General features: G+C 39.9%; 1 protein-coding gene across 2 annotated transcripts; it reads left to right on the top strand.

The window, feature by feature from the left end:
• Positions 1-3,151: 3,151 nt before the first annotated feature.
• Positions 3,152-10,263, top strand: LOC149833683 (putative choline kinase 2). Of its 2 annotated transcripts, none has more exons than XM_090010942.1 (7): positions 3,152-4,570; positions 7,461-7,582; positions 7,655-7,850; positions 8,251-8,368; positions 8,495-8,542; positions 9,676-9,776; positions 10,055-10,263. In XM_090010942.1, exons 1-7 carry the CDS (start codon positions 4,187-4,189, stop codon positions 10,145-10,147), a joined length of 1,062 nt encoding a protein of 353 aa, XP_089867068.1. In that variant the 5' UTR covers positions 3,152-4,186; the 3' UTR covers positions 10,148-10,263. The 2 variants fall into 2 exon arrangements, with proteins under 2 accessions (XP_089867068.1, XP_089867069.1); XM_090010943.1 differs by lacking the exon at positions 3,152-4,570 and adding an exon at positions 6,011-6,796.
• The last annotated feature ends 3,483 nt before the right edge of the window (positions 10,264-13,746 follow it).

Consider the following 13,746-nt stretch of genomic DNA (forward strand, 5'->3'; position numbering starts at 1 on the left):
CCGTCGCCAGTTAGCGTCGAAATATTCGCGACGTAAGCATACTGTCGCCGCGTTGTCGCTAATCCGTCGCTAACATGGTTAGCGACGGATTAGCGACGGATTAGCGACGAAAGGTGGTCGTCGCTAATCTACTGCTCTGTTGTAGTGTTGGTTAATTTTGCATGATAGGGTTCAGACTCACAGTTATTTAAAGAAGTTGGGCTTTCAGTTTCCAAGTTGGTGTGTGCTTTGTCAAGCTATTGAAGAAACTACTTTTCATTTATTTTGGTCTTGCCCAATCTCTGTGGCCAGATTTAATAGGACATGAAGATCTTCGGACGTAATTGTCAAAGAGGAGTCTTTTGCGCTTGATCTGCTCCTGAGCCCTATTGAAATTAGACGATGCAAGCGGTGGAGACTGATATGGAAGACGTGGTTGCTTACTACTTGGTAGTTTGTTTGGATGGCACTCAATAATGCTACTTTCTGTCAAATTCCGATCATCCTTAATAATCTTGTCCATAAAATTCTGGTTGATGTATATGCGATTCTACGTATGCATCTTAGAGACCTCTCCTTCCGTCCGAACAACGTTCACTCATCGGTGGTTTCTTTTAATCCAGCGGATCCTGGTTGAGTTTGGCTTTGTTGTTTGTTGCTACCTGTATGTAGTTTCTTTTTTCTTTAGCTTTTGTTTTTCTATATTGTTCGGTTCATGGGTTCAACATTTTGTTGATCTTCATGAGTGGTAATGTTGACCTTCTTTCGTCTCTCTCTTGTGTGTGTGGTTTCATGAAAACTGCATACAAATCCACGTTTATTAAATGTTTTATTTGTTGATGATGAGAAGAAGCAAAATTATAAAACATTTCTCTTTCAGTTTCAAGATATTTCTACTCCAAGACCCCAACTCCACCTACTAAGTGTGAAAACTCCAGATGAAATAATTTGTTTTCCCACAGAATTATAAAGCTTTTTCAAATAAGCACAATACAATCCTCATGGACCAGGATGGTGACCCCTTCATACACCAGACAACAATTTTGTGGCACTTGATAAAAACAACTAGGGAAGCAAGACCACACCGTCACCCATGCATCATGATTACAGGATGATGTCCCTGAAATGCTTTGCATACATGGCTTATGTGATGGCCATCTCTACTATATACCAATTAGTGCTAAATTAAGCCATACATATGATCATCTGTATTTTGATATAGGTGGGTGGGTCAGCTTATGACGTTCACGTTGAATGACGTTACGAGTTTGACAGCAGAGTGTGCGTCCCTTGCCACAAAGTCGAAACCAATAGAAAACTATCCCCACGAAACAGGAGAAAAGAGGAGAGAGGAGGGGGTAGGGGGATACTTGTAGAGTTTTACATTTCAGAAACCAAAACAAGGCCACAGGCACGAGCGCAGGTTGTGTGTCCCCCCCCCCCCCCCCGAACACGGGGCCGCGTGTTCGGGGTCCCAATGAGCACCATGTTGGCGCTCATTCAGCTGTTCGGGTGTGTACGGAGGAATATCGTGGGTCCCTAGATATTCCTCCGTACACGAAAGCCGAATGAACGTGGCGCTCATTCGGTCCCCAGAATATGCAGGTCGTGTGTTCGGGGTGGGGGTGGGGGGGACATACAACCTGCCCCCCACAGGCACCGATTTACCTGCAACGGGATGAATTGAGACCAGGTGTGATATGTGATTGCACACTTTAAGTGTGCTGCTGCACCTTATCACCCATCGTCTGCTGTTGAGCAGAGGGATGTACACTTATAAAAACAAAAAAGTTCTCACCAAAACAAAGGCAACTCCTATCTACCAAAATGTTAGATCTAGCTATACACAAGTGTTTTTTATATTTGATACATTAGCAGGTTTACTCATCTCTAATATAGCATAAGGTTCAATTTTCAGATATCAAAAAATCAACACCTTGCAAACAATTATCCTTTATTATAATATTGTCAATTTATTTACGCAATGAGATTCTATATTACGCAAAAGAATGCTATATCATTGTCCTTGTAGCAATAATAAATCAATAAGCAACATATATATCTATATAATTTCACAACTTCATGATGGTGTGTTAGATGATAAAGCCATTCTTTTAGATCCAAGGGGTTTGGCGTGGTGGGATGGGGCCTAGACTGTTTGATGGGCAGTTTAGGTTCAAATCTCATGGGCGGCACTCCCTCTGTGTAGGCCGAAGCTAGGCGACTTCCTGGGGTTGAGAGGTAAGCTCTCGGAGTTTTACGCCCACATGGATAGAGACCGTAGTACAGCAGACTGAGCCAGCGTCTCTAGTTCTCTGTGTCTGGGGGCAGTTTCTTCAAGTAAAAATAATAATAAAAAACATTTTTTTAATATTATAATGAACCACCCCTATGGACTTATGGTTGCTCTAAAATGTCATCATATTTTTCACATTTCAAAGTTTTATCCCTGAATTCTGAATTTCTTGCAAAATTTTATGTCTGACGTTTTCTCAAAACAAATATTTTAATTTATCGTGACATTTTTCTGGTCCACAAGATCTTGAGAACTAAATTCTTGACTACTGCTGAGTGGTTAAGGATGTAAATGGTTCTGGTTTGGTTCGGATCGGATGTGATCAATACTATATTTGACGGTAGACGGACTTCGATGGTGAAAAACTCATAACAGATCCTCTTCTTTTACATGTAAATGTATTGGGTAGCAAAAAATCAAAACCATACTCGCATCCGATTATAATCCGATATGGTTTTGACTTACCAAATGAAGCTAAACAGAATCGAATTCGGTCAGATATCAGGTAAGATCCTATTCATTGACATCAAAACTAGTGCTAAGCTGGATCCATGTTGCCCCATTCAGGGTCCATCTTTATTAGGGTTGGGCCTGTCCCAATTAGGAGATACAACCCGGAAGGTGAAAAAAAGGACGGTGGGTGGTGACAAGAATCTGCCACGTGTACGCCATCCAGGCCGTCGCTGACTACATGTATAAGAAAGTATCTCCGCCAACTCAGAAGGCGACTCTTAACGACTCACAGAGAGCCACCTGGAAGGATGACGTGGTATTGCACTTGCGTCTCAAGCCACCTTCTGTGGTACTCGTTTGCCCACCAAAAATAGAAATAAAATGGCGAAAAAAAACATAGATTCTCCCTTTCCGTTGGAATCCCGCTCCCTGTTTGCATCTGCGATCTTCTCGCGTTTTATAAGCCGGAGCATCATCTCGTTTCCGGGACTTTCAAAGATCTCGTCGTCGCGTTTCGTTCGTGTGTGTACCTGTGCGTGATCAAATGGGGAAATCTTTTACGCTTTTGAACCCGGAAATATTGTGAATTGGCATTTTTGATCTTTCGTTTTCGTCCTCCTCTACATATAGAAACTGGGAATAGGATTTCCTAATGAGGAATCTTGGGTTTTGCTTTCTGTATTTTACTGGGGGTTCGGTGGAGTTGGTTTTTATATAAAGAGTGGAAGTTGAATCGATGCCGCTTTCGGTTCTGGGGTTCCTATAAATGGGAAATTTGTAGTTCTTGGAGTTTGGGGTGTGGAAGGGAGTTCCTAGAATTGGTGGTCCTTTTTCCTTTTGCCTCTTTGAATTCTGGGTTTTTGTTTTTATGACTTGCTTGTTTTTGGGACTTTTTTGATGTTGTTGGATTTGTGACTTGTATTTCAATTCCCGGGAATTCATGATGTTTTAGGTGATAATTGTGGCTGAGGGATTTTTCTTTTTTCCGAATTTGGGGTTCTAGGAATGTTCACGTATAATTCTTAGGTTTTGATTTTCTGGGGTTTGTAGAGATTCACTTAGATTTGTGGAATTTCAATTGGGGTGCTCTCGAGTTTTCCTTTTCTCTTCTTACTGCACGGGATGGTGCTAGTATAGTTAGGAATTTGTTGGCCTTTTGGTGATAATTGTGCTCAAGGGGGTTTCTTAGAATCGAGTTTTTCTCCAGTTGAGATCTTGGTCGTATTTGTCTTTAGATTTGGAGGACTCCCCAATTCTCAACTGGGGATTCTTTTTTTTTTTCTTTTGATTCTAAGGAACCCATCAACCAAATATCATCTCTTTTGAGGTGCTTGTAATCTATACATGAGCTGAAGAATTTGGGTGTTAAAGTGAAAAACAGAGATTAAGAACCATCTAAAGTTTTCATGTGATTTTGCATTTCTTTGAGGAGTTTCTTGAATAATTTGGGAGTCGGAGATGGTGGCCATTGAGAAAGAAAAAGGGATAGAGTCTTGCCTTCCTAAACAAGTAGAGATTAGGAAGTCTTCCCTTCCTAAAGAAGTGGAGAAGCTGTTGCACTCCTTGGCATCTGAGTGGGGGGATGTGGTTGACGAAAAGGAATTGCAGGTGGTTCAGCTCAAGGGGGCAATGACCAATGAGGTGTTTCGGTGCCTTTGGATCACGAAGAAGGAGGTGGCGCCCAGGAATGTCCTGGTTCGGATCTATGGCGAAGGGGTGGACGTCTTCTTCGATCGCGAGGACGAGATCCGGACGTTCGAATGCATGTCGAAGCACGGACAGGGGCCTCGACTGCTCCGCCATTTCCCAAATGGCCGGGTTGAGGAGTTCATTCATGCAAGGGTATGTCAAGATCTTGGTTCTTCTCATCTCCTGCATTGTTGGATCTCTCAGTTTTGCTCTGTGAAATATTTTTTCTGAGTTTTTTCAGTTCACTGTATTCCTTTTCAAGTGAAATTCTTGAATTTTAGCTTCTCTTGCCTTGTTTGATCATTGAATCTATGATTTTATGCTACAAATTCAACTTGTTTTGAACTTTGCACTCTGTCAGGCTTTCTCCTTTCTTATTCCTGTTTTTATTTAATTCTATTGAAGCCAAAATAATCGAACTGCACCAGATTTGTGGGTTCTTTTGATTGTTCAATCATAAAGATAGTGCTGCTAAATTGAATGATTGGGATTTCTGAAACTTGATAAATACTATGATCACTTTACTCCATTCATCTATAATTTTTTTTTTCATTATTAATTTTTTGAGAGTCATAGTAATTATTTTTACATATACTAATGAAGAGTGTTTGATTGAAGAGGTTGACTTTTTCTTGTGCTTATCTGCACCTTGAAAGAAGATTTTTCTTTTTCTTTTTCTTTTTCTTTTTTCTTTTGAGAGAGAAGAAATTGTTGTTGAGATGCATGCTAATGCTCAATTTCTTCAAAGACCATGGATTTGAGAGTCTAGAATGAGGGATACACTCATACCCATATTTCAAACTAAGCTTAGCGGCTCAACTTGGATCTAGAGTTCCAAATGGTTCGGGTCTGTCAGACTTTCAATCCAAATGAAAAATGCATGATTTTTGGATACGGGTCTGAAAATAAAAACTACATCGGTTCTGGGTCGGATTTGCACCTATACGGATGGACTCTTTGGAGATTATGATTGGCATTTCTCACAGGACGTTCCAATGTGGCCAAAATTTGATCCATAATGGGTTTTGATCTACCATGATCCAGCCTGTATTTGATCCATTTGCACCTTCACCTTTTCCTTGGATGATCACCTGTACTTGTATCTGTCTTATTGGATATGAGAGATGAGTGAGGCCCACCAAGTCCACATGAAAGTGAGGTTTTGGATCGGTTGGGTCCAATATCAAGCGACCTTATCGCTTCAGGTATGAAGTCATAGTCTTCATTACTTGTTTGTCTCACTGAGGCAATTTCTTGGGACGTATTCATCAGAAAAAGAAAGGTCATGCGACGTATTGGGCAGCTCCAGCCAATCAGGACGCGCGAAGCGTACGTTGCGCGTTGTACTTTCACGCTCACGCAATCCAGAGATTGTTCTCATACGCGCAACATAAGAAGCCAATGAAAATATATAAAATTCAAAAATCAAGTCCCTGTCTCCGAAAGACGCCAGCTGTGAAAAAAACCGGCCATTCGGGATTATAAAAAAAGATCTCGGCATTTGGGGTAAAATGCTTATTTTGGCTTTCACGTGGCGAAAGAAGAGTTATCCTCTCGCTTAGAAACAGTCTATCGCGTTTTTTATTTGCTTTTCATTCACCTGCAACAACCGCGTATGGGAGGAGTCGGAATTTTGTGATCGGAACGGAAAAGATTGCGAAACTTCCGGTGGACTCGTGTAATTCGGCACGGAGATCAGGAAAACCTCGATATAGACATCCCGAAGTTGTGAACGAGGCACAAAAACAAGGTAATTATCCTAAAAAACAAGGTTAGTTGCTCTCTTACTCGCTTCCTTGGGGAGGGGAGGGTTCTTGAATGATTTGGAGGATTATGATTTCTTGAAATTGTGAAAGCCTCTGATTTTGGGGAAACCGTGCTTGGGTTTTCCATTTCCCGGGAGAATTTGGGTGGAGTTTTGTTGAATTGGATCTGCACATGAATTGAGGAATCGTCGCCAGATTGCAGTTGAGATTTGCGTTTCCTGGTTGAATTTTGGGTTTTCTTTGGGGAATCGGATAGTAATTTGGGAGAGATGGTGGCTGAGTACAAAGAAATGGAATTTTGCCTTCCCAAGGAAGCGCAGGAGCTGCTCCATTCGTTGGGGGCAGGGTGGGAGGACGTCGTCAACGAGAAGGAATTGAGGTCGTTCGTCTCAAGGGAGCGATGACGAACGAGGTGTACCAGTGCCGTTGGCCGACGAAGAAGGGCGCGTCGCCCAGGAAGATCCTGGTTCGGATCTACGGCGAAGGCGTCGACGTCTTCTTCGATCGAAGGGACGAGATTCGTACGTTCGAGTGCATGTCGAGGCTCGGGCAGGGGCCGCGCCTGCTCGGCCGGTTTCCGAACGGCCGCGTCGAGGAGTTCATTCATGCCAAGGTATGTCGTGATCGTGATTCTCTCCATCTTTTGGCATGTCAGATGATAACGGTTAACCACATTTTAGATGATCGATTGCTGTTAAACATATCAGAACCCTGTCGTTGATCAGAATTGGATGATCCGTAGTTTTACTACATTCATATCGTTTTTATTCTTATTTGTTTTCTTTTACTGTGCAGCTTTTGATTTTGTAATCTCTCTTGCTTTGATTGATCGCTGGATTGCTTCGTTTAGTATCTGAATTATGTCATTTTTTTCTGTTCTCTTTCTTTTGAAATCCGAAACAGTATAATCATATCAGGTTTTTTATTTTGCTTGGTAATTCCTCCGGAAAGATAGTGTTGTTAAATATTGGCTTCTTGTTCATTTTGGTAGTTTAGCATGTTTTATGGGAAATTTAAAGAGTATTTGGTTGCAACAGACATTGTTGTTGGCTTAAATCATGTTGCTGCTTTACCATGTCTTTTCCTTCAAAAAAAAAGCGAAAAACTATCCCTTGCCATGTTTCATCTGGTTGTACCTTACGTAAGGAATAAAGATACGATTTTGTCAATAAGTATTCCCTCTGTTCTTTAACTTTTAACTTCAAATGTTTTGGTGGTATCGTGATTGCAAGATTATGGTCACAGAAGTTGCTATTCTTTTTTCAATGGCATTGCAGACTCTTTCAGCAGCTGACTTGCGTGACCCAGAAATATCTGCACTCATAGCATCTAAAATGAAAGAGTTTCATGACCTCGATATGCCATATCCGAAGAATCCCCTCCTCTGGAATCGACTGAGGTATATATGATCGCTTCAGCTAATTGCCTATAGAGATTTCATAATTGCTTGCTAAAACAATCTTCTATGCAGGAATTGGCTTAAAGTTGCCACCAAACTGTCCTCTGTGGCAGAAACTGGAGAATTTGAGCTGGACAAGATCGAAGAGGAGATGAGTACTTTGGAAAAGGAATTGTTCAGGGATAATCAGAAGATAGGGTTCTGTCACAATGATCTGCAGTATGGCAATATTATGATGGATGAGGAAACCAAAGTGGTGACTATAATAGTAAGTGTTTCTTCTCATACTTACATCCTTTTGATAAATCACTCTCATCTCCAGATGAGCACCACTCTTCTTTTTCCCTGTTTCATTGACTTAGATAAGGTACATTTTTTTTTCTGTTAATATTTGTTTTCCGAGGAAGAAGATGGACTAAATCTTATATGACATTTACTGGCTTCTTAAAAGCCAGATTTTCCCATGCGACAAGAGTATTATTCCTTCAAATAAACTAGCATAACTGACCAGTGGCAAGTGGAATGACTTGCCTTTATATGGCCAAGACTTTCCTGGGCAAGTTTAGTGATTGCTCTTTTTTTGTATCTGTTGATACAGTCTTTAGTTATCTCTTTTGAGATTCTCAGCTGTCTCAACAGCTTATTCTTTGCTTTCTCTTGTCTTGTAGGACTATGAGTATGCAAGCTTTAATCCCATTGCATATGATATTGCAAATCACTTCTGTGAGATGGCTGCTGATTATCATACTGAAACACCTCATATTTTGGACTTTAATAAGTACCCAGGTAAAGCGGCTTTACATTATGAAAATTTTAAAAAAGTTGAGTCCTGAGTTATGCTATAGATGTGTCTATATGTTAGGGGGATAATAGTTGCTAATTGCAGTCACTTTCTTTGCCTTGTGTGGACAGATCATGACGAACGTAAAAGATTTGTGCATATATACCTAAGTTCTTCAGGTAAATTTGAATTTGAATTGCACTCAAAATATTTTATAATATTGAGTTTTCATGTATAATGACTTCTGAGTTTTTGTATAGTTTTTTGAAATTCTTTTAGAATAGATAATACCAGATTTATGTTTTGGAATTTCTGCATAGGTCCATAGCCCATGTATTGCTTATAGGTTACAGCTTGTTAGCCACAAAAATTAAGCACCTTGATCAAGTAACTGATTTGAGTCAATAGCTGTTTTCTTGTTTCAACCTAACTGCATGATATTTCAATAGAATATTTGGAGAAATTTTCTTAGTTGATGTTTTGGTTGGCATATCTGAAAACTTAGAATCCAAGAAGCGCATAGGAATTTTAATTGATTCGTACAACTCTTAGAAGAAAAAATGCAACTTATCCAATCATGTTATCAGAATCCACCTGATGAAGGTTTTGTATGTTTAATGGTGCTTATATACTTGATGTTTTTATAAAAAAATTAATGTCATTTATAGGGAGACAGTTAAGTTGTTGCCGATCATGCAGTCTTCTGATACCTTTTGCTATTCATGTTCGTTCCCATGCTGCTTCAAGTTCACAACACTTCTGCAGATCTAAAAGGAGAAGATTTTTTAAAATCCAATCCCATTTCTTCTTCTGTTGGTTCCAGCCCAGTAACGTTAGTTTGGATGTCTATATCAGTTGGGATTACGTAAAGTTTTTCAGGCTTTTAGCCAATAGAAATTAGGTAATTCAAAGATCAACATGTATATAGGTGACATCTGCTAAAACTATTTCTATGCATCCTTGATATCACTCGGGATGGCAGGCATGCAACTATCATTTGAACGCCTGAGATTTTTCCACAAGAATGTAATGTAAAATAGTGATTTGTGCTTTAGTTTCAGGGGTTGCCAAAATCAGCTGGTAGTGTTGTATTGGCTTTAACAGTTAACATCATTAACATAGATAGGGAGGTGAACAATCTAGCATTGCACACTCCAATTGTCCATTAGGATGGAGCTATTAGGTTGCAATTTCAGGGTATTTTCTTTGAACATAGATGGCTTCTTCTATTGGTTGCTGTTGGAACAGTTTTTTATATGACATTACCATTAAGGTGGTAAAACTTTATATTGTATGTGATCTTTTCTCATAGGTGATGATGCTAGTGAGATGGAAGTTGAACAACTTGTCGATGATGTGGAGAAATATACACTTGCAAGTCATCTTCTCTGGGCTTTATGGGGATTTATCTCGGTAATGCTAGCATTTTTAGATCGCTGAATTCTATGTATATTTCTTTTCATTGGCGTTGTTTGTCAATTTATTAGAACAGGCTGGATTGAGATATGAGGTGCCTCAAATTGAGTTGCTTCTGAGTAGTACCTTGTCCATGAGTTTTACAAGTTGAACATAAAAAATTTTTGTTGGGGTTGATAGGATATTAAGACAGAGCTGAGCTTTCTCAAGTCAGCCAACTCTCTTCCCAAGTTCGTTCACCCTTATATACTAACAGCTTGTGGTCAATATTGCAGGAACATGTAAATGATATCGACTTTGATTATATGGAGTATGCAAGGCAAAGATTCAAACAATACTGGCTGAGGAAACCTGTTGTTTTGGATTGATCTCCCTGTTTTGTTTGTAGACATGCTTGTCAAATAGCCTGTAAATGTAACAAGGAATTTAGTGGGCTTGTATTTCCAATGTTTGATCATCATTTATCCTAGTTGCTGTTGTGTTTTTTTTGTTGGAAAAACGTGATCCAAGGGTCAATTCTTATCAAATTAACCGTGATGGATTCATCTACAATGTCAGATTTGATGAAAACAACTTGCAACAAAGAGATCTCAATAGGTATGACGTTAGGGCATGTAGATAGGTGGCATGAAACAGTCGATAGCTATGGAAACTGATTTATTCTGTGTTTCTTGACAGGAAATTTACTAGCTTGGCAACATTTTTGCAAAGAGCCAAAATAAATCCTTCAAAAACTCCTAGTGTTTTGGATGAACTTTTAGGCAAAATATTGACAATTTGCCGCAATCCAAAAAATCTAAATTTTGGTGGCCAGAGGCCCGAGGGTGGGTAGGGAGCACGCAGGGAAGGGGGGAGATTACCATGAAAGTGACGAGGAATAAAACCCAAGAGTCAAGAACACCATGTCATGCTGCCAATTGTATATCACGGTAGAATCAACAAAAAATCCGGTTACAGATGTGTTTATCATGGTTTATTTACAATGTTACCAAGTTTAAGTGCATCCGATATACCAATTTACCAGCATTAACATATAAACATGATCCAAATGCTAGCTTTTGTTTAAGATCATATCTATGTAAACCAAGAGTTTACCACCACAAGTTATAGTGGTTCAGCATACCTTCAATTACCAAACTCCTTCCAAAGGCCCCCAAGTGTTTCCCTTCGAACCAGAGCCCAAAAGTTTTCATGACAACAGTAACTCTAGCAATTTACACGCTGTCCATGATCTGTCTTGCATAGCCCGAATGTTCTATATAAAGTTCAATGAACTAATAAACACAAAAAAGGAAACTACAGAGTTTTCACTTACTAGGAGAGAGCCGTAAACACATTTAATGTGTACGGCCAAGTAGGTGACCATTTGAAGCTTCTTAACTAAAATGGCACAGAATATAAGCACTGTTATGAAAGTACATGTGCATACATGATGCATATCAGGAAAATATCAGTTTTCATTCAAGAGGAACAATGAACTTTCTTTTCATCATAGGAATCAGGTGAAAGTTCGAGAGAAACCTGTGGAATGAGAAAAGAGAAGAAAATAGAACAAAGGGTGCAGCTGTCACGATTTCAATGTTCTGAAATCGTGACCTAAACATTGTATTAATAAGTGTAAATGAACAGAGGGTCCGGGTCTGGTGTAATGTCCAGACCCGAAAGAACAAAAAGAAGTAAAACATACAATGGACCATACTTAAGACTCGGGTCCTAATATTCAGACTGTATATACAATGGACCCGGGTCTTAATATCCAAAAATATATCCAGAATGCACTTTTTCACCCCCACTCAAGTTGATCATGGTTTTGGACCATGAACAACTTGCCTTTAAGCAACCAAAAATGATCTTTTGTCAAACCCTTTGTAAATATGTCTGCAACTTGCCTTTTAGTATTGACGAACTCAGGTTCGATCTCTTTTTCTTCAACCTTTTGTCTCACAAAATGTTGGTCGATCTCAATATGCTTAGCACGACTGTGATGTACGGGATTGAATGACATGTTGAGGGCGCTTTGATTGTCACACAACAAGGTAGAGTGAGATATCTTTTCTCCCACTTCAGTTAGTAGATGCCTGATCCAAGTGGCTTCGGCAGTAGCGGCAGCCATGGATCTATACTCAGCCTCAGTGCTTGATCTAGCGACAGCCTTTTGTTTTCTGCTACTCCAAGAGACTAAATTTCTACCAATGAAGACACAATATCCTGATGTAGATCTTCGTTCATCAGGGTCTCCTGCCCAGTCTGCATCACAGTATACAGTAAGTTCATGCTCATCCTTGCTGCCAGATGATTGTGGAGAATATATCAATTTGTCCCCAATGGTTCCTTTCAGATATCTAAGGATCCTCTTAACCGCTTCCATATGTCCAGTACGTGGTGCATGCATAAACTGAGACACTTGATTAACTGAATAAACAATATCAGGGCGAGTGAATGTGAGATACTGTAACATCCCTATTAGACTGCGATATCTGGTGGGATCCTCATATAGGTCTCCATCATGAATGCTAAGTTTTTGGTGAAGCACACTTGGAGTTCCTAGAGGCTTGCAGTCTTTCATACCTGCCTTACTGAGAACATCTACTGTATACTTGTGCTGAGTGAGAGTTAAACCATGAGCCTGGCTGTCAACTTCTACACCAAGAAAGTAACGCAAGACACCAAGATCTTTCATTTTGAACCTCTGGCCTAGCAAGATTTTTACTCCTTTGATGTGAGTTTCAGAGTTTCCTGTGATGACAATATCGTCAACATAGATTAACAGTAGGGTGGTCACATTCTGACTTCTAAAAATGAATAATGAGTGGTCCAGTAGGGAATGTGAAAATCCATGCTTTTGAATCTCAAGCGAGAAGTTGTCAAACCAAGAACGAGATGCTTGTTTTAGACCATAAATAGCTCTCTTTAGCCTGCACACATGGGTTTTACAGTTTTGTTCTTGATATTCAGGAGGTTGTTCCATATAGACCTCCTCCTTCAAATCTCCATGCAGAAACGCATTTTTTACATCAAACTGACTCAGTTTCCATCCATGTTCAACAGTCAGGGAAAGAATGATTTGAATCATTCCCATTCTCACCACCGGGCTGAAGGTCTCATCATAATCTTGTTCTGATGCTTAGGTGAACCTCTTTGCCACCAGTCTTGCCTTGTATCGTTCAATGGTTCCATCTGGTTTATACTTTATTTTGTAGACTCATTTGCATCCGACAACATTTTTATCAGGTGGTCTGAGAACAATTTCCCAGGTTCCACATTCATGTAAGGATTGTATTTCATCATTCATGGCTTCTACCCATTTGGTAGAAGTAGCTGCCTGACAGTACATAATAGGTTCATCTTCCTTATTGAGGGCTGTTAAAAACAGCTGAAAGTCCAAGGAAAAGTTGTTGTAGCTCACCCATCTATCAGTAGGATGTCGTATGTGATTTGACCTCCTAACTTCAAGGGTATGAGAAGGAGTAGGGTCGGTTGCTGAGACGGGATTTAGATGACTTGATGTTCTCGTTCTCTGTCTAGAATAGGAAATTCTCTTGTATCTGCCCGGTACGGATGATGATACTTCTTCCTCATTCTGTGATCTCGATGTCCCGATGGTTTCAAACATTCCTTCTTTTTGTTGTATACAATCTGGAAGGCAGTCTTCATTGGAACTGGTAAAAAGTTCTGAATTCAACCAAGGATAATAAACTTCAGTTGGGTTAGATGACATGTCCGTTGTGTTGACTCTGTGATCAAATTTTTGCTCATCAAATACAACATTCCTTGAGATTCTGATGCGCCTGTTGGTTGGATCATAACACCTATATCCTTTGTAGTCGTCTGCGTATCCCACAAATCTACACTTTTGAGCCTTATCCTGAAATTTATTTCTCAAGGACCGATCAATGTGCACATAACAAACACATCCGAAGGCACGCAAATCATGATAATTAGGATGAGCTCCAAAAAGACAGTAATA

Source organism: Nuphar pumila, chromosome 6 (genome assembly GCF_984573655.1).
Source record: "Nuphar pumila chromosome 6, dmNupPumi1.hap1.1, whole genome shotgun sequence".
Classification (NCBI taxonomy): domain Eukaryota; kingdom Viridiplantae; phylum Streptophyta; class Magnoliopsida; order Nymphaeales; family Nymphaeaceae; genus Nuphar; species Nuphar pumila.